The sequence below is a fragment of the Leucoraja erinacea genome, chromosome 14 (genome assembly GCF_028641065.1).
Source record: "Leucoraja erinacea ecotype New England chromosome 14, Leri_hhj_1, whole genome shotgun sequence".
In the NCBI taxonomy this organism is placed as follows: domain Eukaryota; kingdom Metazoa; phylum Chordata; class Chondrichthyes; order Rajiformes; family Rajidae; genus Leucoraja; species Leucoraja erinaceus.
The window spans coordinates 50,498,997-50,526,744 of record NC_073390.1 but is presented as its reverse complement, the minus strand read 5'-3'; the positions used below and the strand labels follow the sequence as shown (position 1 = coordinate 50,526,744).

Sequence of the window (27,748 nt, the reverse complement as noted above, 5' to 3'; positions counted from 1 at the left end):
TCCATCTGAAGTAATCACTTTTTATTTCACCAGTTAACCTCATCGTGAAAACAGCCAGGACCCGTCTTCAGACTCGACTCCAAACATCACCTAGTCCTTTTCTCCACAGATCCTGCCTGACCCGCTGGGTTACTCCAGCATTTTGTGTCCATCTGCAGTTCTTTGCTACACATAAAACAGGCATTCGGTTCAACCAGACTACGATGATTTTATTTTTTTTAAACAGCAAATGCAGGATTTCTGAAATTAAAATTACAAAACATCGGATACAGCTAGCAAGTCCGGCATGGAATAAAGTTAATCAGGCTTCAGGTCTGGACCAGGTCGAACTGGTCAGAACTGGTAGGGTCTATGATGATGTTCATTGTTGATTTGGATAAACAGCTCCACCTCCAATGGTTTAGGTTTGTTATTGTCACATACAAGACAAGATACAGTGAAAAATATTGTTTCGCGCGCTGTCCAAACACGTCAAGAGCTGCTGCCTCAGAGTGCCAGAGACCCGGGTTCGATCCTGACCCTGGATGCTGTCTGTGTGGAGTTTGTACGTCCTCCCTGGTTTCCTCCGGGCGCTCCGGATCCCCCCCAGCATCCCAAAGATGTGCATGTTTGTAAGGGTTAATTGTCCTCTGTAAATTGCCCCTAGTCTGTAGGGCGTGGATGAGCAAGTGGGGTAACATGAGACTAGTGTTAACGGGTACCTACACAAAGAACTGCAGATGCTGGTCTACACAATAAGACACTATCTATCTATCTATCTATCTATCTATCTATCTATCTATCTATCTATCTATCTATCTATCTATCTATCTATCTATCTATCTATCTATCCATCTATCTATCTATCTATCTATCTATCTGTCTGCCTTTGTTCCCAATGAGGTAGAGGAGTTTTGATCATCTATCCCATGAAGTGCTCGAAGGGCCGAATGGCCTACTCCTGCACCTATTTTTTATGTTTGAAATTTTCTATTTTCTATCTGTGGAATTATCTGCCACAGAATGTAGTTGAGGCCAGTTCATTGGCTTTATTTAAGAGGGGGTTAGATGTGGCCCTTGTTGCTAAAGGGATCAGGGGGTATGGAGAGAAGGCAGGTACAGGATACTGAGTTGGATGATCAGCCATGATCATATTGAATGGCTGTGCAGGCTCGAAGGGCCGAATGGCCTACTCCTGCATCTATTTTCTATGTTTCTATGACGGTAACCTTTCGACCTTATGTACACATCCACCCTACCCTTAAAGGCGTCAACCAAAAGGCTGTTTTCCCCAACCTATGCCCATGGGATCCAGTCACACGCTCCGTCGCTGGCTCTCCACGTCTTCAATCTGCAGTTTACTCAGACTTCCACTTCACGAAACGTGAGGAAATCCAGACCATCGGACAGGAGGAGCCGCTGCTGCCCGGCTCTGTGGACAATAGGGCTAGCGCGGAGCCAGGTTGAAAGTCCCTGTTGCTTTGCTACGGGGATTTTTTTTTAAACAGACTCGTCTCGCCGGAGCTGAAGGCAGCGTGAGATCCACCTTAACCGTGGATCATTTGCTTTCCGGGAGCCTACGTTTGGAGAGCACACACACACACACACACCATTGCATAAATTGAATGATGGCTTATTTCATCCCGTCCTTGCAAGATCCTCGCCTGGTGGCCAGTTTCCAGCGAGTTTGTGGTCTGTTTCTTCAGGTTGAAGACGTGGGCTCCACCAATAACTCTTGCGGCAATGGAGCTGGAGCGGACAGTGAGCAAGTCCTCCGGACAAGACCCAGCATGAATGGGCACGGGAGACACACAGCCGAAGAGGGATCACTGCATCTGCAAGGACAGGTTAGTAAGGAGGCTCCTGGAGTAAATGCATCCACATTAAAAGTGAAACTTGTAGTTACTGTATAGTATTTATTTCATGTAAAAATCCGATCAGTCCGGGTGACGGGGGTTATGGGGAGAAGACAGGAGAACGGGGTTAAGAGGGAGAGGTAGATTAGCCATGATTGAATGGCGGAGTTGACGATGGGCCGAATGGTCTAATACTGATCCTATCACTTATGACCTTACGAGAGACTCCGGAAACCTCAGTCATTTGTATAGAAACATAGACACGTAGAAAATAGATGCAGGAGGAGGCCATTCGGCCCTTCGTGCCAGCACCGCCATTCATTGTGATCATGGCTGATCGTCCCCTATCAATAACCCGTGCCTGCCTTCTCCCCATATCCCTTGACTCCATTAGCCCCTAGAGCTCTATCTGACTCTCGCCAGCTCCATCTAACTCATAATCCGAGGAGCTCTCTTTCCCCCAGACCGTGTTTAAAATAAATCCTGTTTGGACTTTGGACCTAGGAGTATTGGATGTGAAGGCGTACCTGGGCATTCTTTAGCCCGGGGAACAGCTCATTCCAGTCAGTCAGGTTTAACAAGTGGAGGGAGGAAGTAAAAATGTCGTGGGAGGAGTTGACCAAACTGAACAAGTGCAGGATTTATTATTCACTCATTCAGTGCCAAAGCAGCTTAGATGATCGTCCACAAACGGCGAACCACGGAGTTATATTCTCCGAGCATATCGGAAGAATTTTTTAGTTTCTGTGTTGTATTTTTATTTACAATGAATACATTTTTGAAATAAAAAAAACAGTGACTACGCACCTGTGCGCTGTCACTGCCGGCTAATGCTGGAAGGAAAACAAGCGCAGGACCAATCTCATGGGGATTATGCCCAATGAAACGTAATGAACAATCAGTTCAAGTTGAAACCAAAACTGCCACGACATTTTATATTCCATTTTGGATTGGAATGCTGTTTTCTTAAACGGTTTGGTTAAAAAAACCGTCCATATTTTAGTCTGATATGCCAGTCTAATGAAGGGTCTCGACCCGAAACATCACCTATTCCTTTTCCCCAGAGATGCCGCCTTGACCCGCTGAATTACTCCAGCATATTTTGTCTACGACATTTTATATAGGACATTACCTTAGCTCGCTTTTTTTCTTAATTGGTCTGGTATAATATTGTCCATACATTAAAAACCCGATTTAGGTAAATTGCCCAAAACCTAAACGCCCATTTTAGGTAGATTTGTCGTTACTTCGGATATCAAGCCAAGTTGCATGGAGCAGTTACATTTCCTCTAACGGATAGACTGGGATCTGTACACGTACAAATTATATCGCCAGCGACGACCACTGTACTTTTTCCAGTATTTTGCCCGAAGCAGAGACCACGTTAGTCATTATAATTTCCCATCGAGGTTGGCTGCAGAGGTTTTGCAGGGCAATCGCTCTACAAAGCCTTGACTGCACTGGGCATCAACGGAGTGGCGAGCAGAAAGGCCATCAAGAACAGCGGAGAGGGCCTCGAGATGGCTCTGGATCAGGAGAGAAGGTCCATGGGGAGGAGCGAATGCCACCTGAACACAAGTCGTGGTCTGATCAACCACGGCTGGGTCGCCTGGGTGAGGGCGTCTGATGTTGAACGACCCGAAACACCCAATGGCCCCAGGTTACATCACTGATGATGTGTTCAGGAGCATCTATCGATGTATTTGTTTCAAAGTTTAGTTTAGAGATGCACCATGGAAACAGGCCCTTCGGCCCACCAAGTCCATGCCGACTAGCAACCCCCACACACTAACACTATGTTACACACAAGGGACGATTTACAACTACACCAAGCCAATTAACCTACAAAACTATACGTCTTTGGACTGTGGGAGGAAACCAGAGATCCTGGAGAAAACCCACAGGATCAATCCGTACAGACAAGCACCCGTAGTCAGGATCAAACACGGGTCTCTGGCACTATAAGGCAACAATTCTACTGCCACCCTTGTGCATGTGATGAACAACTGACTCTTGCTTCTACTTCCTATGTACTTCTGCACTTATTATATAAGGTTATGACAGCACTTATTCTGCAGATGGAGAGCATTGTCCGATACTCATTTACTGGGGTATATAAGCACTGATATCTACAAAATGCGAATAATTTCACATTTAACATAATCACACACTCGACTCTTTCAGTTCAAGGTCCAAATGATTAAATTGAATGCTAATTAAAATGGAGCAATTTAATATGTTTGCTTTAATCGCCCACATGCAACAGTGTTGCAAGACCTAAAGTCGTGCATTCATTTCAAGAGCAAGTTATTTTACTTCTTGGAAACATCCTCTAATTTGTGTGCTTAAGCAGTTAATGACCAACACCCATAATCGAACATATGTTGGATGTGCGAATTCGCTCAAATTGTGCACTTTGTGCATTGGATGGAAAATTGCACTGTGAAATGTAAACATGTTAAGCTGAAAACACAGAAAGAGTTGGTCAGTAACTATGTTACCAAAAGCCAGATGAATGTTGAATGTGTTGTCCGTTTCTTCAAAGTGAATTATACTGTATTCACAACTCCTAAGTTGTAATTATAGAGATGAAATTTAATGCTGATTGTCTTTTATTTATCAACGTTAGGTGAGGTCAGTTTTTTCGTAAGTGTGAGGCATTGGGAGCTTTGCTGAGATGAAAAGAATTAGGAAGTGTTGTATAAAAACTATGAGCTTCATTATATGAAAAATCAATTGTGTAAATGTGTAAGGAAAGGCTAACAGTTAATGATTCTCAAGAATCCTAGCTGTAGCAACCATTAATTGATATATCAACATTTACTGAGGACTCCTAATTTGGTGCTTTAATTAAAATAGAAAATTAAAATGTACAATGTTGTTAATCATGGAATTATGATTGGTAAATTAATTTCAACATAGATAAGAGTGAAATGATACATATTGGTAAGGAAGCTAAATAGACCATAAAATAACAGGTGTTGGATGGAACTGCAGATGCTGGTTTAAACTGAAGATTGACACAAAAAGCTGGAGTAACTCAGCGGAAAAGCAGCATCTCTGGAGAGAAGGAATGGCAAACGTCACCCATAAAATAACAGGCGCTTTGGTGGAGAGAGAAGAAAAGTTGTAGCTGGGGGTTTCGGTCCGTAAACCACTCAAGGTGGTGATGCAGGTTAATAACACTCAAGGTAGTGATGAAACAAAAGAAAGTGCCAGGCATCATTTCTGGAGGAAAAGCACAGAAAAGCAGAGGTTACATTAAAGATGAACAGAATGTTTGGGCACTACATTTGCAATACATGAACGTGTGGTTCATGTCTGGAAATAAATTGCGGTCACTGGAGATGGTGCAATAAAATTACAAGACAGTTATTCATGTCCAAAATAAAATTCAGAAGAAATTTTGTCAGCCAGATAATAAGTACATGTCATTAGAATCTCATATAGATAGGGTGGTAAAGAAAGCTTTTGGTATGCTAGCCTTTATAAATCAGAGCATTGAGTATAGAAGCTGGGATGTAATGTTAAAATTGTACAAGGCATTGGTGAGACCAAATCTGGAGTATGGTGTACAAGTTTGGTCGCCCAATTATAGGAAGGATGTCAACAAAATAGAGAGAGTACAGAGGAGATTTACTAGAATGTTGCCTGGGTTTCAACAACTAAGTTACAGAGATAGGTTGAATAAGTTAGGTCTTTATTCTCTGGAGCACAGAAGGTTAAGGGGGGGACTAGATAGAGGTCTTTAAAATGATGAGAGGGATAGACAGAGTTGATGTGGATCAGCTTTTCCCTTTGAGAATAGGGAAGATTCAAACAAGAGGACATGACTTGAGAATTAAGGGACAAAAGTTTAGGGGTAACATGAGGGGGAACTTTTTTACTCAGAGAGTGGTAGCGGTGTGGAATGAGCTTCCAGTGGAAGTGGTGGAGGCAGGTTCGTTGGTATCATTTAAAAATAAATTGGATAGGCATATGGATGAGAAGGGAATGGAGGGTTATGGTATGAGTGCAGGCAGCTGGGACTAAGGGAAAAAAGTTGTTCGGCACGGACTTGTAGGGCCGAGATGGCCTGTTTCCGTGCTGTAATTGTTATATGGTTATATGGTTATATGATTAGCACCAACTATCATTAATACATGAAGGGGGAAGCTTGGTAAACACATAAGGGGAAAGAGTTGTGAACATAGCCCCTGACTCTCATGCAAGTCAACTTCCCTTCCATTTACTCCATCTACACTTGAAGCTGCATCAGCAAGGCCACCAACATAATCAAGGATCACTTCCCCGGTCACTCCCTCTTCTCCCCTCTTCCATCAGGCAAAAGGTACAGAGGTTTGAAAATGCATTGCTCCAGTTTAAGGGACAACTTCCTCCCAGCTGTTATCAGGCAACTGAACCTTTCTCTTCCCAGCTAGAAAGCGATCCTGACCTCCCATTTACCTCTTTGCACTTTACCTTGCACTAAACATTATATCTCTGATCCTGTATCCGTGCACTGTGGATGGCGTGACTGTAATCATATATGGTCATTTTGCTGACTGAATAGCAAGCAGCAAAAGATGTTTTACAGTACCTTGGTACACGTGACAATAATAAATAAAATTAAAACTCTATTTTGTCACTGTTCAGACTACCATACTTTAAAGATGAAAATGTTGAGTTAGCTGGGGAAGGGCCAGGCTACTTTGGGTTGTAAACACCAGTATGAACCTGCTGCTTCACGTTTATGTGGCATGTTTATCCTAATAATATATCATCATAAATCTTGTTGAACATGCAACCACACAGTGATAACAATATTGTTATGTATTATATTAATGGTGACATAAAATAATATAACATTCACCAAGGCCCAACAAAACGGCTTCTGAGTATTCAGAAAATCTCTTACTTTTCCAGTATGGTGGTGTGGTGGTCGAGTTGCTGCCTTAAAACGCCAGAGACCCGGGTTCGATCCTGACTAAGGGTGCTGTCAGTACGGAGTTTGTACGTTTTCCCTGTGACCATGTGGGTTTTCCCCGGTAGCTCCAGTTTCCTCCCACACTCCAAAGACGTACAGATTTGTAGGTGAATTGTCTGGGTAACATTGTAAATTGTCCCCAATGTGAGTAGATTAACATTAGTGTATGGGGATCGCTGGTCGGTGCGGACTCGGTGGGCTGTTTGCGTGCTTTATCTCTAAACTAGATTATACTTAACTAAACTAAACTAAAGTGAACTTAACTAAATACTGATGTAGCAAACGTTCAGTGGAAATCTCAATGACACTTGCACAAAGGTTTCTGCCACCTTTCTGGAGAAATAGTGCTGGTGAAATGAGAGCAGCTGTAAGGAATTTCTTGGTTTATGGATTACAGTTGCAGTCTACACTTCATTTCCTCTTTAGCACTTTGTTAAATTTAGTCAAAATCAAATTTGTTTCCAATTCATTTCCATATAACCATATAACCATATAACAATTACAGCACGGAAACAGGCCATCTCGACCCTTCTAGTCCGTGCCGAACACATAATCTTTCAATTAGTAAAATAAAAATGATCTTACTTTAGGTTGTGTGTTATTTTAACAAAAACATTTTTAGATAAACTGGAACAAATTTAAATCTTATCACATTAACCTTTGTAATATTCGGCCAGCTATGTTAAACTCAATACTTAAGAGTCCAAAAGAAACTCAATACTGTAGTGTATATTTGATCTATACTTTCTTTGCCTGTGTCACCTTAATTTCCTTTAAATACTCGTTTATGAAGTATCTCTTTGGAGATACTTCATAAGTTGAGATGATCGGATCAAAAAGTTGAGATGATCGGATCAAATAATTTTCGTGTTCACTTGAGCACCAAGATGTTAGAGACATCTGTAGAATTTGGGACATGGGCAAACTCTACAACCTAGAAACAGAGAATGAAGCTCGGAGATTTATGGAGTTTTACATTTTCACAGGGAAAGCCAAGATACGTTGTGAAGAACTTTTTCTTTTACTACTTGTTCCGATTTGCTGCTGCCTTGGGTCAGGAGATCTTTTACATCACTTTCCTCCCATCCACCTACTGGAATTTTGATCCCTATGTTACCAGGAGGCTGGTTGCTGTGTGGGCAGTAAGTACCTCCAAATTTCGATACTATTTCAGTGTAACTGTGACAAGCAGAATACTGCAAGGCAACCACAATGTTTTTTTCTCAATCGGCTTTGGAGTTGCTACGATACTTTAATATTGGTGATTATCTTGGTGAATGTTGGTGTGTACTAAATAATTTCTGTTTCACATAATATGAGTTGCACATGATAGATCAAAATTACAAGTGAACCCATCCTGATGTGAAGGTAGATACAAAAAGCTGGAGTAACTGAGCGGGACAGGCAGCAACTCTGGAGAGAAGGAATGGGTGACGTTTCGGGTCGAGACCCTTCTTCAGACCTGAAAGGTCACCCCTTCCTTCTCTCCAGAGATGCTGCCTGTCTCGCTGAGTTACTCCAGCTTTCTGCGTCTATCTTTGGTTTAAACCAGCATCTGCAGTTCCTTCAATAGACAATAGACAACAGACAATATATGTGCAGAAGTAGGCTATTCGGTCCTTTGAGCCAGCACTGCCATTCACTGTGATTATCCACAATCAGTACCCCCTTCCTGCCTTCTCCCCATATCCCCTGACTCCGCTATTTTTAAGAGCTCTATGTAACTCTCTCTTGAAAGCATCCAGGTAATTGGCCTCCACTGCCTTTTGAGGCAGAGAATTCCACAGATCCACAACCCTCTGTGTGAAAAAGTTTTTCCTCATATCCGTTCTAGATGGCTTACCCCTTATTCTTAAACTGTGGCCTCTGGTTCTGGACTCCCCCAACATTCGGAACATATTTCCTGCCTCTAGCGTGTCCAAACCCTTAATAATCTTATATGTTTCAATAAGATCCCGTCTCATCCTTCTAAATTCCAGAGTATACAAGCCCAACCACTCCATTCTATCAACATATGACAGTCCCGCCATCCCGGGAATTAACCTGGTGAACATGCGCTGCACTGGAGAAATTTGCCTCCAAATGTGCCGTTTGTTTTTTTCCCATTGAACATTATACAAGTCAGTACATTTTCACTCTGAAGTTAACTCTATGTGGACTCTTCAGATAAAATGTGGTTGGTTGGAAAGTAGTAATTCTGCTCGGCCTTGCAGCGGGATTTTACTTTCAATTTTAAAATCAAAGATTCTGCTCCTCATTTATAGAATTCATTGATTTTTTTAAATCATTAGTCAATGTGCACTGCTGCTAGATTTGAAGAGTTAAGACATGAAGTCAGGGAAATAAATATGCACCAAACTACCTAGGCCAGTGGTTCCCAACGTGGGGCGTACGCCCCACAGGGGGGCAATTTGATTTTTAAGGGGGGCAATTGAGCGCGACTGAGGAGGTCTGGGTCCAAATTTTCGATTTTTATTTTTTAGGATTTTCCGTCATATGTAGTTTATGTTTCAGATGTTATTTTGAGTAAATATTTTTTTGGGGTAAAAAAGGTATTGTGTAGTTATGACCATATAACCATATAACCATATAACAATTACAGCACGGAAACAGGCCATCTCGACCCTTCTAGTCCGTGCCGAACATGTATTCTCCCCTAGTCCCATACACCTGCGTTCAGACAATAACCCTCCATACCTTTCCTGTCCATATAACTATCCAATTTATTTTTTAAATGATAAAAACGAACCTGCCTCCACCACCTTCACTGGAAGCTCATTCCACACAGCCACCACTCTCTGAGTAAAGAAGTTCCCCGTCATGTTACCCCTAAACTTCTGTCCCTTAATTCTCAAGTCATGTCCCCTTGTTTGAATCTTCCCTACTCTCAGTGGGAAAAGCTTATTACAACCAAGGTATTGGCGTTTTAAGCTTCTTCAGCTGAAACGGAGTTCACTTTTTAAATGATAAGAATTACATATCACCACATGGGGGGGGGGGGGGGGGGCATCAGAATTTTAGAGGTGATTAGGTGGGGCATGGCCAAAAAAAGGTTGGGAACCACTGACCTAGGCCCATTATGTTATGGTTTACAGATTGTGTGTACCATTCTAATAGGAAGATAGACTCAGCAGGACAGGCAGCATATCTGGATAGAAGGAATGGATGACATTATGGGTCGAGACTCTTCTTCAGACTGAATCAGGGGAGAGGGAGATACGAAGATAAGAATGTTTAAGGTGTGAAAATGAGTCAAAGAGGATGGTGATCATGGACAATAGATCATTGTTAGCAAGGAAAAAGGAACAATAAAGCAAAAACAGAAATAAAATGTAATCACTGGTCGGTGAACTGGGAAGGGAGGAAGGATGGAGAGAGAGGGAAAGCAAGAGATACTTGAAGTTGGAGGTCAATATTCATGCCGCTGGGGTGTAAAATGCCCAAGCAAAATATGAGGTGTTGTTCCTCCAATTTGCACTGGGCCTCACTCTGACAATGGAGGAGGCCTAGGACAGAGAGGTCAATGTGGGAATGGGAGGGGGAGTTAAAGTGTTTAGCAACCGGGAGATCAGGTAGGTTTAGGTGGATTGAGCGGAGGTGTTCAGCGAAACGATCGCCGAGCCTGCGGTTGGTCTCGCCAATATATAGGAGTCTGCTCCTGAAACCGCGGATACAGTAGATGAGGTTGGAGGACGTGCAAGTGAACCTCTGAGTCACCTGGAATGTCGGGATCCTTGGACGGAGTCAATAGGAAGTATATTGTAGCCCATCATGGGGTAGGGATTTGCAGATGGGCAGCTGACAGCACTTGCTGTGGAAGAACGAACTGCAGATTCTGGTTTACAACGAAGATAGACACAAAATGCTGGAGCAACTCAGCGGGTCAGGCAGCATCTCTGGAGAAAAGGAATGGGTGCTGTTTCGGGTCGAGACCCTTCCTCAGGGTCTGAGGAAGGGTCTCAACCCGAAACGTCACCTATTCTCTTTCTCCAGAGATGCTGCCTGACCCGCTGAGTTACTCCAGCATTTTGTGTCTATCTTCACTATACAGTGCTGATTTGGCTTCATTGCTGGATGGACCTAAAGTTGTTGCGTGTGTGTATTTGTACCTGTGCGGATTTGTACCTGGCGCATTAATGTTTGACGAACATCCTCTGGCCTTCTGCCAATATTTGACCTGTTCACTTCAAGTGTGCGGTGGATTCATAGAGTCTCTACAACACACTTCCTTATGCCAGAAATGAAAATGTAGGGCCTGCAAGAAAGCTTATTAATTGAGGCTAAATGTAAGATAAAGATTAAGTCCTGACTAATGAGATTGTGAATTAATATCAAAATAACTATTTTCACTGAAACCCACCTATCATCTGCAAACTTTAAAGTAATAATGTGGCAAGAAGGGCAGGATCTATGTTGATTTGATATATTGTGAAGCAGTAATAATATTGCCCGACTATCTGGAAACCCGAAGCGGGTAGCGGGGGGAGGGGGGGGGGGGGGGGGAGGGAGCAGGATTGGAACGGTTAGCAGCGGGAGGGGCTTGACTTCACTCTCCGCGCAGGCCGTTCTTCAAAAGCTCGAGAGTGCTGGTGACCTCCGGTGATCTCCGGTGACCTCGGGATCCGTAGAACTTGCTAGCTCTTTCTGCGCCTTTTGACAGGGGGGGCTGAACCACGAGCCAGGTGGGCCACGAGCAAAGGCATTGTGACATCATCAGCTGGCCAGCTGTTAGATTTGAAAATAAGTCAGATTTGTGAACAGTTTTAGTAAAGAACTCGGGAAATAATGAACCAAATTTACAGATAAGGGGCTTTTTGAAATTATGAGGCAAATCTCTACCAGAATATGTAAAGGTTTCACCGTTTTGGCATCGGGTTTTCGAGAAGATGTGAATCAAAGGCAAAATCACACACACTCACACACACACACACACACACACACGCACACGCACACGCACACGCACACGCACACGCACACACACACACGCACGCACGCACGCACGCACGCACGCACGCACGCACGCACGCACACACACACACACACACACACACACACACACACACACACACACACACACACACACACACACACACACAGAGTTTTAATAAGTACTAGACCAAGTGCAGTCCCGTTGGGTCTGTTCCCCCAACGCACATTTTCGAGGGGAGGGGGGAGGCGGGGCAGCACGCAGCATCACACACACTAACCACCCCCCTTGATATTATATTAATATAGTTCATTGGCTCCTTTTACCCCATAACCGCCCTATCCACTGACGCATAGCCCCCAACTCGCAGGCGTATCGAGAGAGGGAGGGCGGGTGTAGTAGAGAGTGAGGGCAGAGAGAGAATGGGGAGAGACAGAGAGAGAGGCAGAGACTGAAGGGAGAGGGTGGGGGTGGGTGAGGGGGGAGGGTGGGGGAGGAGGGGAGCGAGAGATGAGAGGAGAGAGAGAGGTGGAGAGGTTATCAGGCAACTGAACCATCCTCTCACTGACTAGAGTGTGGTCCTGACCTCATTGGAGACCTTTGAATTATCTTTAATCGGACTTTACCTTGCACCAAACATTATACCCTTTATCCTGCATCTTTGCACTGCCGATGACTTAATTGTGATCAGGTATAGTCTTTTTGCTGACTGGATAGCAAGCACCAAAAAGTGTTTCACTGTACCTCTACAGACTTGAAGGTAATATCAGGAAGGACATAAGATCGAGACCTTGTCCCTCTGCTTTTCGAAACATCCTTTTCCAACGGGGATGTACCTTGCCTTATGCACGTAGTGCATGTTATTGATTGCCTAATGATAGCACACAATCCATGTCTGTAATTTAAACTGTTGGGAATCGCAGATCCAAATATAGAGCTGTCAATATCTGAAAAAATGGAATATCAAAAATGAAAGGCAAGTGGGACTGGGCTTAATCCTGTTGTAATATTCATGTGTGTGTAATTTTAAGAATTAGTGTGAATAGCTGACAAATTCATCTAATTTCAGTCAGTTTGTGAAGGTGAGATGTCGAGAGGTGATGAGGTGTCTTTGTGTGAAAAGACTATGTAAAACTGGGGAGAGCATTCGGGTGTGAAGAGCCACATGGCTGGAATGGAAGAATGGTTGGCCGGGGCCTGTAGAGGGAGCTGCCGAGCCGGGGCCTGGCTCGTCCTGTGGTGACGATGATGGCGTACAGGAGAGGAAGGGGCCGGTGAGAGAGTGAACAGGGGTCTCACCTTCAAGGTCAGCTGTGGGAGGCACCGCCGAGGCACAAAGGCTGAAGATGGCCGGGCAAGTAGAGGGCCGATGGTCCATTGGGCGATCTAAACAGAGGCAGTGGATGGAGGCCCTGCAGAAGCCTGGGACTCGCCTGGATCGGACTCCGCTCCAAGGGGACCGAGCCCAGGGACTGGACTGGACTCTGAAAATAGCGCCAAAATCCTGGTGCTAGCATGCAGCGGTCTCAATGGTCTGTGCTCTTCTATGCTCTTTGTACTAATCAGGAATTGTGCTTAGGTATGGCAATACTTTACTGAACCATATACAAAGAAAGAATTTCACCGTACTTGTGACAATAAAAAGCCATTGAACCATTGAAAAGCTTCTGCTGCTGTAAACCTATTCGAGCAGATCAATGGAAGCTAATCTTCTACTTGGGGATCGACTGAGATCCAAAGAGGCCTGAGAAAATAAGAAAATAATTTGCAGCATTGGAGGAAATATATATTTTCATACAAAAGGCATCCAAGGAAGTTAAATATTACTGAGATTTAACTCATTTGGTAGTAGCTATAGCATTTCACATGTCTCTGGCTCTGACTCACCTGGACTCGACAGGGCACATCCGTGACGATGCTATTTGTAACTACAGTTCTGCTTTCAATACTGCTATCCCCACCAAGTTCACTTTCACACTACACCAGCTAGGCCTCAGCTCGTCACTATGCAACTGGATCCTGAATTTCCTGTCAGAGCTTCCTCAGGCGGTGAGACTGGGCCCCCACCTGTCCTCCACTATTGCTCTAAGTACTGGCACGCCCCGTCTTCTACTCCCTCCTCACACACGACTGTGTTCCTGCATTCGCCACTAACACCATCATTAAATTTGCGGATGACACAACGGTGATCGGGCTGATCTCCAACGGCGATGAATCAGCCTAGACAGCGGAGGTGAGGAACCTGGCGAGCTGGTGCTCAGAGAACAACCTGTCCCTAAATATAGCTAAGACCAAGGAGCTGATCATCAATTTTAGAAGGTCAGAGGATGATGAGTATCCTCCAGTCTTCATCAACGGGGACAGAGTGGAGAGAGGGTCCAGCTGCAGGTTTCTGTGCACACATATTTCAGAGGACCTTGGACACGCTAGAGGCAGGAAACATGTTCCTGATGTTGGGGGAGTCCAGAACCAGGGGCCACAGTTTAAGAATAAGGAGTAATCCATTTAGAACGGAGACGAGGAAACACTTTTTCTCACAGAAAGTGGTGAGTCTGTGGAATTCTCTGCCTCAGAGGGCGGTGGAGGCAGGTTCTCTGGATACTTTGAAGAGAGAGCTAGATAGGGCTCTTAAAAATAGCGGAGTCAGGGGATATGGGGGGAAGGCAGGAACGGGGGATAATCAGCCATGATCACATTGAATGGCGGTGCTGGCTCAAAGGCTGAATGGCCTACTCCTATTGTCTATTGTCTATTGACCTCACGTGGTCCAGTAACACCACTGCACTGGTCAAGAAAGCGCAGCAATGGCTGTTTTTCCTGAGGATGCTGAAAAAAGCTGGTCTGCCCCAACAGATGCTGTTGACTTTGATGGATAGGAGAGCTCTTCAGCGGGTCATCTCCAGAGCACAGAAGATCATTGGGATACATCTCCCAGCCCTGGAGGACATCTACAACGCACGCTGCCTCAGAAACGCCATCAGCATTCGTTAGGACCTCTCACACCCATGCCATCGTCTGTTTGAACTTCTTCCATCAGGCAGATGTTATAAGGCCTTTTACGCTCACACCACCAGACTGAGAAATAGCTTTATTCCCTAGAGCTACAACTGCACTGAATCAGTCTGCTAAACGGCCCCCATAATCTGTCTTTGCCCCCATAATCAACTGGCACAACTGATTTATCACAACACAGTGACAGCTGCTGTAAAGGTTAACCTCAGTGTACATGGATTATTTGTACTTTTACCTTATTTATTTATTTTATAGCATCGATATGGAGGTTGCAATCTTAATCTCGTTGTTCTTGCACAATGACGATAAAGATTTATTATTATTATTATTATTATTATTATTATTATTATTATTATTATTATTATTATTATTTAAGCTCATGTCATTAGAGCACTTAGGCCATTCAGCCCATCAAGTCTATTCCGCCATTCAATCATGGCTGATCCACCTTTCCCTCTCAATAGTATTCTCCTGCCTTCACCCCATAACCTTTGACACTTTTGTTAATCAAGAAACCATTGCCAAGGACCAATCCACTCACTCTTCTGTGTGCTGCTTTGGGCATTATTTACTACCAATGTGGGTCAGGGGTAGCAGAGTTTACAACTTGGAAGTCAGGGTTGCACAGTGGCACAGCAGTAGAGTTGCTGCCCTACAACGCCTGAGACCCTGGTTCAATCCTGACTACGGGTGCTGTCTGTACGGAGTTTGTACCTTCCCCCTGTGACCGCGTGGGTTTTTTCTCCGTTTTTCCAAAGGCGTGCTGGTTGTAGACTTCTGTAAATTGCCCCCTGGTGTGTAGCATAGAACCAGTGTATGGATCACTTCTGCTTCTTCTTCTTGCGTATGGCGTGCACAGCCTAAAGTTGTAGGACAACTTGTTCTATTTGATCTTATTTGATTGTGCACGGCAGGTAGATTGCATTCGTTGAAACAGGGCGGACCACGTGAAGGTTGCAATCTCCCACCCCTACGGATCACTGGTCAATGCAGACTCGATGGGCCAAAGGACCAGTTTCCACGCTGTATCTCTACACTAAATTGCTGCCTAATAGCTGGAGTGATCCGAGTTTGCTCCTAACTAGGGTTGCTATCTATGTAGTGTATGCATGTACTCTCCGTAACCATGCAAGTTTTGGATAGGTGCTCCAGTTTCTTCCCACATCCCATTGACACACTAATGGGTTAATTGGCTGCAGCCAGTCATTCCTTAATGCAGCTGAATGAGAGAAGGATATGAGAGGGAAGGAGCTACAAGCGAACAAGAAATGGCCTCCTTCTGTGCTATAATAATCAGCTTCATCATGTACGCCCAGCTCTATTTTCCCTCCATCTTTCTTTACCCCCCACTGTTTCAAACAGCTTGTACATCATCGAGCCACTCGTACATCATCTAAAACTGTTTCTTTACTGCATATCATAAAATCTATCAATACCAGTGACCAAACAATTTCCCTCAGGCTTCTGTTTGTAATTAATACTTCTTAATAAAACTGCTTATGACATCTGATGCCAACATCCTGGAAATCTCTGTGCAAACTGTAGTCACATATCTCTCCAGTCAGAAAGCTACTGAATTGGTGCCATGTAATGCTCATCTTAATACATATCAATCACATTTTCCACATGCAACCTATCTATTGTTAAAACAAATTAAGAAATGTTACGTGCAATATTCACAAGTCATTTTCAATTTGGTCAAACATTCAATAATCTTTCTAAATTATATATAAGTATTATCGTGCTGATACAAATTTGACTGCCAAAAATCTGTTCAAGGTAATTCAATGTCAGTGAGAGCTTAAGATCAGACAGCCTTGTTAAAGCAATTCTAAAGCTTTAAAATAAAAACTCATGACTCTTTAATTGCTACCAGGAGATCATTTAAATAAAGTTTACAGTTAATTTATCAAATATTTTTTTAAATGATATGCGACAGTTAATTTGAATGAATGATTGATGGTAAAAATGTACTAAAATGCACATTGATTTTTGATCATTATGAACAAAAACAGCAAGTAAGGATTTTTTAAGAAACATAGAAACATAGAAACATAGAAATTAGGTGCAGGAGTAGGCCATTCAGCCCTTCGAGCCTGCACCGCCATTCAATATGATCATGGCTGATCATCCAACTCAGTATCCTGTACCTGCCTTCTCTCCATACCCCCTGATCCCCTTAGCCACCAGGGCCACATCTAACTCCCTCTTAAATATAGCCAATGAACTGGCCTCAACTACCCTCTGTGGCAGAGAGTTCCAGAGATTCACCACTCTCTGTGTGAAAAAAGTTCTCCTCATCTCGGTTTTAAAGGATTTCCCCCTTATCCATAAGCTGTGACCCCTTGTCCTGGACTTCCCCAACATCGGGAACAATCTTCCTGCATCTAGCCTGTCCAACCCCTTAAGAATTTTGTAAGTTTCTATAAGATCCCCTCTCAATCTCCTAAATTCTAGAGAGTATAAACCAAAGTCTATCCAGTCTTTCTTCATAAGACAGTCCTGACATCCCAGGAATCAGTCTGGTGAACCGTCTCTGCACTCCCTCTATGGCAATAATGTCCTTCCTCAGATTTGGAGACCAAAACTGTACGCAATACTCCAGGTGTGATCTCACCAAGACCCTGTACAACTGCAGTAGAACCTCCCTGCTCCTATACTCAAATCTTCTTGCTATGAAAGCCAACATACCATTCGCTTTCTTTACTGCCTGCTGCACCTGCATGCCTACCTTCAATGACTGGTGTACCATGACACCCAGGTCTCGCTGCATCTCCCCCTTTCCCAATCGGCCACCATTTCCCAATCGGCCACCAAGAAAGCACTGGATCATAGCGAATATTCATCAAAGTAAAGACTGGTTGGCTGCAGTAGATTGTTCAATGTGTGACGCTGATGCCAATTAGTGGGTTGCCTATTGTTCAACAGTGTCATCGATTATCTTGTTATCGTCCAAAATTGGTTGAGTTTAGAGATACAGCGTGGAAATAGGCCCCTAGTACCACACCGACCATTAGCCACTCTGAGAAAAGTTCTATGTTACCCCAGTTTTGCATCCTACACACTAGGGGCAATTTACAGAAGCCAATTAACCTACAAACCTGCACGTCTTTGGGATGTGGGGGGTGACCAGAGCACATGGAAAAAACCCATGCGGAGAGCGTGCAAACTCCACACAGATAACTTGGAACTGGTGTCTTTCTGCTGACTGGTTAACATGCAACAAAAGCTTTTTACTGTACCTCGGTACATGTGACAATAAACAAAACACAACTAAACCAAACTCAACAGATAGTTACTCATCGTCAGGATTGAGTCTCAGCCTTTGGCGTTGGAAGGCAGCAGCTCTACCATTGTTCATTCAATATTAATAAATTAATTGCAAACTTCTATGGAAAGTTGTTGATCATGTGAGAGAATCCATTACTGTCCAAATGGTTGACGGTCATGTTTCTATGATAAGCCTCTGAGAGTTTTCAGTCAGAGTCAGATCTGGAGCCAGCAGTTCAAACCCCCAATGTTATTAACTATTATGTGGACACATCGAGGTGAGACTGACCTCCCTTACATTTGGAGACAAAGCACACTGATTGTGTTATTTTCTGCAAGTATGAGGAGATTGGAGAATACGTTTAAAGTATTTTACCATATTGAATTCATTCACCTGTTTTGTTCAGGCAGACTGTGTGTTGGGTTCATGTCTGAGTCTTGATCTGGTGTGTACCTTTTAACGCAAAGTGAAAGATGCATGGCTTTCCATAATGCATCTCAGTCACCCAATCTGTCTCAATTATAATCCCTAATCATCCATATTAGAACATAGAACACAGCTTAAGGATAGAGGGGAAATCCTTTAGGACCGAGATGAGAAAAACATTTTTCACACAGACAGTGGTGAATCTCTGGAACTCTCTGCCACAGAAGGTAGTTGAGGCCAGTTCATTGGCTATATTTAAGAGGAAGTTAGATGTGGCCCTTGTGGCTAAAGGGATCAGGGGGTATGGAGAGAAGGCAGGTACAGGATACTGAGTTGGATGATCAGCCATGGTCATATCGAAGGGCCGAATGGCCTACTCCTGCACCTATTTTCTATGTTTCTATAAAACAGTACAGCACCGGACAGCCCCTTCGGCCCCGAACGTTTGTGCCGAACATGATGCCTAGTTAGACTGATCTTATCTATCTGTACACGATCCATATCCCTCTATTCCCTGCACTTCCATGTGCCTCTCTAAAAGCCTCTTCAATGCCACTTATTACATCTATATTCTTCAGACAGATGCTAAATAGATTACCAAGCTAGCAAGGCCCACTAACTGGATAGGCTGGTGAAAGTCTGCCTTGATGTTAGTTTCATACAATCTTCAGTTGTATAAGCTGTTAAATTGCTTTGTTTTCGATTCCCTCAGTCAGTCAGAGGCTGCAGCCAAATGTGAAAGATTTCCAAATTTCTGAGACTGGGATTAGAATGTGAATTTTCTCGTTGTGAATTCACACAGCCTTGTAATTTACGGAATTCTTCTTCCTAAAACGGAATGTTTTCATTCCCCGGGACTAATTTTGGCATTTAAAATAAAACATAGATAAATAATCAGATGATCAAGCCTGCACTGTCCCATTTTGCACAATCAATTGCGATAAGCATGTTGTTTGATTAAAAATAATAACACAATCATCTTAAAGCAAACAAATTGAAGCACATTTTGAATATAAATTGCCGCTAAATCAAAGTTAAACCATCCAATTGAAGGCAATGGGACAAAGGGCCTAATGACAGAGGTATTTTCTGTTTGTAGACAGCATCGCCTCATGAACATAAGTATATTTTTTCTTTCCTTTTCCTATGAGAACGGATAACAAAATTATTAACTGCAGCCTGCCGATTGATGGAAGACTAGGCATTATTAATGAAAACAGCAAGGTTGTTGCTAGGGCTGGTCACATGATATTTAGTTACAAGACTAAAGTCAATACTCCCTTGGCAGTGTACTTTCTGGTTCCATCTGGTTTTGTTAGCCAACTCCTAAGCTGTAGAGTGCTCTCAAAGTCACACAAGCGAAAATATTTCTAACCTCTTGGGTCATCTCTAATTCAACCCCGTTCAAATCTTCTCACCACTATCCGTCTGAAGAAGGGTCCCGACCTGCAACGTCACCCAGCCATGTTCGCCAGAGATACTGCTTGACCCGCTGAGTTACTCCAGCATTTTGTATCTTTTTTTTGTGTAAACCCGCATCTGCAGTTCTTTGTTTCTCCATTATTCAGGATATATCTGGCAATTCTTTATCTCACATTTTGTAATTGAAAAGACTATTTAGCTTATGGTCTGGCATTTGTGGATATTTACTATCCACTAGGCTAGTTACCAAGCCTAGCACAAAAGCCAATGTTGGTGGCTCTTATCCAATTTGTAGCAAAGTTCCACAAGTATTTCTCTTCTTTTGATCTTTCAACTCAGCTGAGCAGTAATATACCAATGTCCCCAGGATAACACATGTGAATATTGTTATGAAGGAAGGTGAACTGAAATTAAGTTGACATCAAATAAAGAGAAATCTCACGATAGCCATGACTTGGAAACTTTTTCAGCCGATTGAAATAGCAGCTGTAACATACTCCCTTCCATTTACTCTATTTACACCTCACGCTGCCTTAGCAAGGTCACCAGCATAATCAAGGACAAGTCTCACCCCGGTCACTCCATCTTCTCCCCTTTCCCATCAGGCAAGAGGTACAAAAATGGGAAAACACACACCTCCAGATTCTTTTTTTTGTTTTTTTTTTGTATTTTTATTAGAAGCAATGCACAGTAGTATAAACCGTGGCATAAGACTTAATACATTTCGTGTACAACTTCTTGTTTTAAATTTAACAATAGAAAAGTCACAGAAGAAAGAAAAAGAGAGTAAAGAAAGGAAATAGTGAAGTGTCGTTTGTAGAAGAATAGAGAGAAGAAATCCCATAGAGTTGTGGAGAATGGAAAAACAGAAAAACCAAAATGGGATATACCTGCTTCATATCTTTCCACACCCCTCACCCAGTTCAGAAACATAGAGACATAGAAAAATAATAATAGGTGCAGGAGTAGGCCATTCGGCCCTTCGATCATGGCTGATCATCCAACTCAGCATCCTGTTCCTGCCTTCTCTCCATACCCCCTGATCCCCTGATCCCTTTAGCCACAAGGGCCACATCTAATTCCCTCTTAAATATAGCCAATGAACTGGCCTCAACTACCCTCTGTGGCACAGAGTTCCAGAGATTCACCACTCTCTGTGTGAAAAAAGTTTTCCTCATCGCGGTCCTAAAAGATTTCCCCCTTATCCTTAAACTGTGACCCCTTGTTCTGAACTTCCCCAACATCGGGAACAATCTTCCTGCATCTAACCTGTCCAACCCCTTAAGAATTTTGTAAGTTTCTATAAGATCCCCCCTCAATCTTCTAAATTCTAGCGAGTACAAACCGAGTCTATCCAGTCTTTCGTCTTATGAAAGTCCTGACATCCCAGGAATCAGTCTGGTGAACCTTCTCTGTACTCCCTCTATGGCAAGAATGTCCTTCCTCAGATTAGGAGACCAATACTGTACGCAATACTCCAGGTTAATTTCCAGTTGTGTTGCACCATATTATACGTAATAAATCGATGAAAGGGGACCATATCTTTAAGAATACTTCTGATTTTCCTGCTAGGACGAATCTCATATCTTCAAGATGTAACCTCCAGATTCAGGGACAGTTTCTTTCTGGCAACTGAACCACCCTGTCCACAACTAGAGAGCGGTCCTGAGCTATCATCTACTCATTGGAGACCTTCGGACTCTCTTTAACCAGACTTTACTGGACTTTATCCTTCACTAAACATTATTCCTTTATCGTGTATCTGTACACTGTGGACGGCTCGATTGTAATCATGTAATGTCTCTCCGCTGACTGGTTAGCACGCAACAAATGATTTTCACTGTACCTCGGTACACGTGACAACGAACTAAACTAAATTAAATTCTGGGATGTCCTGAGGTTGGGAAAGATGTTAGCAAAGTTCTGGATCTATATTTTGTTTTGTTTTTTAAACTGTTTTAGGTTTAGGTTTATTGTTTGTCACTTATACCCAGATACAGTGAAAAGTTTTGCTTTTTTTCAATGCTATCCAAATAGATCAGATAAATACTGTACATCTCCACAATCAGTTCAAACTCGAGTACAATAGATGGAACAAAGGGGATGATACAAAGTGCAGAATAGAGTCTTCAGCGTTGCTGTGCATCATTCCTTAGACAAAGTCCAATGTCCCCATTAGCATAGAGGTAAATCAAACGGTACTTAGTCTACTGTATGGATTGAACATTCACAGGGGAAGAAGGTTTCCAGACTCTGTTGCCGCACGCTTTCATGGACGGTAGCAGAGGGAAGAAGGAATGACCGGGGTGTGACGAGTCTTTGATTATGCTGACTGCATTTCCGAGGCACCGTAAAATGTACGTCTGACCAGTGCGATGGGCTGAGCTACATCTGCATCCCTCGACAATTCGTTCCCAATGGGTTTGCAAATGAAAAAATTAACCAGTGCAAAGAATATAGCAGAACGCAAGTACACTTAATAATGAAATGCATTGTACCTTCATGAACACGTGCATCTTATCTTTCTGTAACTTGTGACAGATCGTTATGTATTTGGGTCAGGCTTCCAAAGATATCATCAAGTGGCCGCGACCATTATCCCCGCCAGTTGTAAAGTTGGAGACGAGAGTCGACGCGGAGTATGGAATGCCATCAACCCATGCCATGGCTGCCACCGCCATCTCCTTCACATTCCTCTTTGCCACAATGTACAGATACAAGGTAGGTAATACATTCAATGTACGTCTGAAGAAGGGTCTTGACCCGAAACGCCACCCATTCCGTCTCTCCAGAGATGCTGCCTGCCCCGCTGAGTTACTCCAGCTTTTTGTGTCTATATTTGGTTTAAACCAACATTTGCAGTTCCTTTTTACTTAATACATCGAATGCCAGGTTCAAAATTACACAAAATATAACATCAGAGCAGGTTAGTTGAAGGGTTCACTTTTTCTTCAAAGGGATTCCTGGCTTAGTTTTATGATCTTAGTTTAGTTTAGTTGAGTGGTACGGTGCAGAGAAGGCCCTTCGGCCCACAGAGTCCGCACCAACCCGCACTTTAACTCTATCCTACACACACTTAGGACAAATTGTACTTATTCCCAAGCCAATTGACCTACAAACCTGCACGTCTTTGGAGTGTGGGAGGAAACCGAAGATCTCGGAGAAAAACCGTTGCGGCCATGGAGATAACGAACAAACTCCTTACAGACAGCACCCCTAGTCGGGGTCGAACCTGGGTCTCCAGCACAGTACGTACTGTAAGGCAGCAACTCTACCGCTGCACCACCTCTGTGACAGGTAATGAGACAAAGGTCATCCCACAAGATCACTCTAGAGATACAGCATGGAAACAGGTCTTTCATCCCATCAGGTCCATGCTGACCCATTCACACTAGTTCTATGATATTCCACTCCTTACATACTAGGGATGATTTACAGAAGCCAATTAGCCTACACACCCACGCATTCGCACCCGGAAGAAACCCACGCAGTCACAGGGAGAACGAACCATTCCAAATACCTGTCAGAACACATTAATATTTTTTGACACCGTATTAAAGGATTTAATTATGATCAAATTTCATTCTATTTAATTAAAAAGTGACCCTCTTTTAAAACTAAAATGCCTCATTATCCAATGCCGGTAATAAATGGTTAAATTAGATTAATACGATTAACGCTTACTAAACTATTACTGATTAGACACTGGAGAGTAGAGCAATCATTACAAAGGCACTTTGTAACTGACTAACATTTAATAAACAGTTAACAAAAGCACAGTCATCTGCTTAAATTAGTAGCAGTGATTTGAATTGTGATTCTTAAATATATTTCAGATTTGTACTATATTCAATATTCCATAGAATCAACACCCAGGTCCTTTTTTTTAAGGGAAACACAAATTGTTAATATTTTTGTCTGCATATAAAATATAATTACATTTTATATTTTAAGGAACTGTCAGAACCTGTAGAAACTCATGAATGTCGGCACTTGGCTGTATACAATGACTTGCAGATCCCAAGGTCATTCATTTTTTATCATCGCTCCATCAGACTCTGCAGTAAGACTGGTTTATCGCAGTGTTTTTATGGCAAAGGGTCAAAATGTTAAGCCATCATTGGGAAAGACTAATTGAAAACACTTTGTTTTTATTAAAGTCTAATTATTCTAAAGAAGAATTTGAAATGTTGCCTGCAGGAAAATATTAAGCAGAGCAATAAGCTGTCATTTCCTTTTGTTTGCATCTAATACTGTCATATTAATTTAATAAACATTTATGTGATAAACGTCTCCAAGTCGTGCTTATTATTGATATCCACTGAATAAACAAATAGGAAGAAATACCGACCATACAGTGCTGTCCCTTTCTGCATAGGATTATTAAAGTGTTACATTTAAATAAATGCTGAACCTTTATTAAGGAACCATTCAATATTATAAAGTGCTGGATCTCTTGAAGGAATAAAAAGATGGTGTATTCAGGTCCATACCCAAAATGTCGACTCTCCATTCCCTTCGCCGATGCTGCCCGACCCACTGATTTCCTCCAGCACTTTGTGCTTTCCAAAGATTCCAGCATCTGCAGTTCCTTGCGTCTCCATTCAATGTCACACATGTTAACAAGTTAAAGTACAGTATTCGAATCAGTGACACCATTTTGCCCCTGTTACATCTTTTCTTAAGGAACAGATAACTGACATAATCATCTTAAATAAAAGCAGCAAAATGCTGGTACCTGTACCACTCTTCAGGCCAGGCAGCACTTGTGCAGAGAGAAACAGAGTCAATGTTTTACATTGATTAGCTTGGATCCTGTAGCGGCACCTGCTGGTGCCCGTGCGCGGGTAGTCGAACCCTGCGGTCGATTAATTCCGTCATGTGACTGTGGGGAGGGGTTGTGTGTTCGCACGCTTTCCGGGCGATGTCCATTTTGACGACCGTTGTGGTTAGACCGTTTTGTTGGCTGTGTTGTAAAGAGCCATTGTTTTCACCGCTTCGTAAATAACGCTCGTTTTGAAATCAACCCTTGTCTCAATCCGCCAAAATACATTGTAAATCCATCATGTTTTAAGCTGCAGGGAAGTTGGTCAGGGGTAGGGGGAGGATAGCTGGTGACTGAGGAGTACAAAGGGAATGTGTGTGATAGGGCGAGCTGATGGCTGATTTGTTAATCATAGCCGACCCCTCTTGAGCAGACAAAATGTGTAGGAAGGAACAGCAGATGCTGGATTACACCGAAGATAGACACAAAGCGCTGGTGTAACTCGGCAGGTGGGACAGCATCTCTGGAGAAAAAGGATGGGTGAGGCATCGGGTCGGAACCATTCTGGACTCGAAACGTCAACCATCAGTTTTCTCCAGCAACGCTGCCTGTCCCGCGGAGTTCTTCCAGCATAGATGTAGATGCAACTAAATGCATAAGGACAGAGTAAAGATAATAATGAACATAATGCAGAACCTGGTGATGCAAACGACAGCAGTTGCTGGAAATCTGAAACTAAACAGAATTCTGGAAAAATTACAGCAGGTCAGACAGCATCTGTGGAAGGGAAAAATAGGGTGAACAAACTTGAACATTGCAAGTTAGTGACATTTCCTCGGCAATGGGAAGTTCTGATACCAAGCGGAGAAGCTGGTTAAATGAATGATCTGTGTCCTGTGCCCATCCAGAAAATGTGGTGATGTTCCTTGATCTTACATTGGGCTTCTATAGTACAGGGTTGGATGCTGAAAGGCTCGTGGGACAAAGGGCCTATTCCTGGACTCAAGGCTCTGTTCTAAGGCTGAAACAAGGACTGACCAATGCATCTCAGAAAGACATGGGCATCATTTGCACCTATGCCGTTTCTCCGCTTTGATTTTACGAAATTAGTGGAATTAAAGGAGATGAAAATGTTCAGTCTGGTGAAGGACTTGGGAAGAGGATTAGTCCCCTTAGTGGAATGAAATAAAATGTCATTACCACAGATGGCTGCGGAGGCCAAGTCATTGGGTATTTTCCAAGGGAGAGATTGACAGAATCTTGCCATGAAGCAGTGATAAAAAATGAATGACCTAAGGGTGTCAAGGGTACTGGGGAAAAGGCAGGAGAATGCAGTTGAGAGGGAATGATAGATCAGCCATGATTGAAAGACGGAGTAGCCTTGATGGGCGGAATGGCCTATATCCACTCGTATGACTAATGAACTAATTGGGGATTTGTTCAAAGAATAAGCAAAGTACTTTCATGCCATCCCACCATGAGATAGAGGTGTAGATGTTTTACAATTTAATCTTGATGGGCCGATTGGCCTAATTCTACTCCTGTCACTTATGATTTTAAGATCTTATTTTGGTTAGCGACCCACCAGCGCCACATAGTTGTCTAGCTTACCCTCTGACGGCAACAGAATGCCGAACAACCACGAATAACTATGAGTTTGATTACCGCCGAACCATATTAAATATTTCCAATAAATTATTCATTGTCATTACTAATTATATTTGCTGGCAAACCTAAGGTCAAACTGCCTCTTTAGCCAATGTAGTAAAATGTCCTTGTTCCTTTCATTTTTATTTAAAGAAGAGGCATTGGGTGTGACAACTTAGCATCACAAGAGTTGTGTGAATACTTTGAACAGTAGAACATAGAACAATGCAGTGCAGGAACAGGCCCTTCGACCTACATTTCCTTATCATGGTCTGCTTTGATCTGTCGTTTTCGCACCTTACCCTTCCATGTCTCTAGACTCTCTCTCCCCTGACTCTCAGTCTGAAGAAGGGTCTTGACCCAAAACATCACCCATTCCTTCTATCCGGAGATGCTGCCTGTCCCGTTGAGTTACTCCAGCATTTTGTGTCTATCTGCCGTGTAAACCAGCACCTGCAGTTGCTTCCCACACTTCTTGACAATGTTCGCCCCATAATATCTGTGCCGAACACAATGTGGATTTAATCTTTTACACCTGAACATGATCTATATCCATCCATTTTCCTGCATATTTAATTCAATTCAATGCCATTCAATTTACTTCATATCCACGTGTCCATCATCAGCTCATTCCAGGCACCACTACTTTCTGTATTTTTTTTTTCCTTACATTGGCGTTCCTTCACATGAAAGTCTATGGACATCTTGTATTCATGCAAGGGTAACTCAGCAAGTTTGAGTCATTCGTGAACAAATAAATGATTCGTTTTTCTAAAATCATCAAATATTTAATTCCATGTAGTTGCAAAGATTCCACCCTTGTTCTCTTCAGAAACATTCCAAAATGGTGATTGTGTTTACAAATTTGTTTCAAGTTATTTCCTTGGTTATAATATCGATGTTTTTACACTAGTTATAAGGCGGAGGGATTTCTTGTTAAAACTCTGCTGCCAGAACGCTCAGAGGAAGCCTAAATATTAACCACTCTTTTAAACTTGGCTGTTCTGAATTATTAATTTATTTCATTGATTCGGATTTGACCTGATGTTTATTTGATTTACAGTATTCATTTGCGTTGGGACTAATGGCGTCTGTACTGATGTCTACTCTGGTTTCATTGAGTAGGCTCTACACTGGAATGCACACTGTTCTGGTAGGAGATCAAGTCTACTTATAACTATTACCTGATGAAAAAGAACTAATAAAAGCCTGGATGACCATAAGAGCTACAAATTGTGGACAGCAAGTCAATGAGGCTTTAATCATCTCAGCCCTTATAATTTCAGCTCAGAACAAATCCTCTATTAACGCATCCTAACACAGTTTTGACATATTCCAAATGTTTCAATGTATTCCACGTTTTTCTGTCACCATTGTGCCCAAGAATTAGGCAGACTAGGAATCTGAGGGCTGACTTTTAAAAAATGTTTTAAAAATATGTGTTGGAGTTTCATGGTATTTTTACGTGGGGGGAGGT

The 27,748-nt window shown here is 42.7% G+C and overlaps 1 protein-coding gene across 2 annotated transcripts in view; it reads left to right on the top strand.

The window, feature by feature from the left end:
* Window positions 1-768: 768 nt before the first annotated feature.
* sgpp2 (sphingosine-1-phosphate phosphatase 2) overlaps window positions 769-27,748 on the top strand; it is a 31,268-nt gene continuing 4,288 nt past the window's right edge. The window contains exons 1-4 of one of the 2 annotated variants that reach the window (XM_055646410.1): window positions 771-1,826; window positions 7,788-7,943; window positions 22,401-22,580; window positions 27,335-27,424. In XM_055646410.1, coding sequence (XP_055502385.1) covers window positions 1,605-1,826; window positions 7,788-7,943; window positions 22,401-22,580; window positions 27,335-27,424 — 648 coding nt within the window. In that variant the 5' untranslated portion in view covers window positions 771-1,604. Of the gene's footprint in view, window positions 1,827-7,787; window positions 7,944-22,400; window positions 22,581-27,334; window positions 27,425-27,748 lie in introns of both variants that reach the window. The other variant, XM_055646411.1, reaches the window with a different exon arrangement.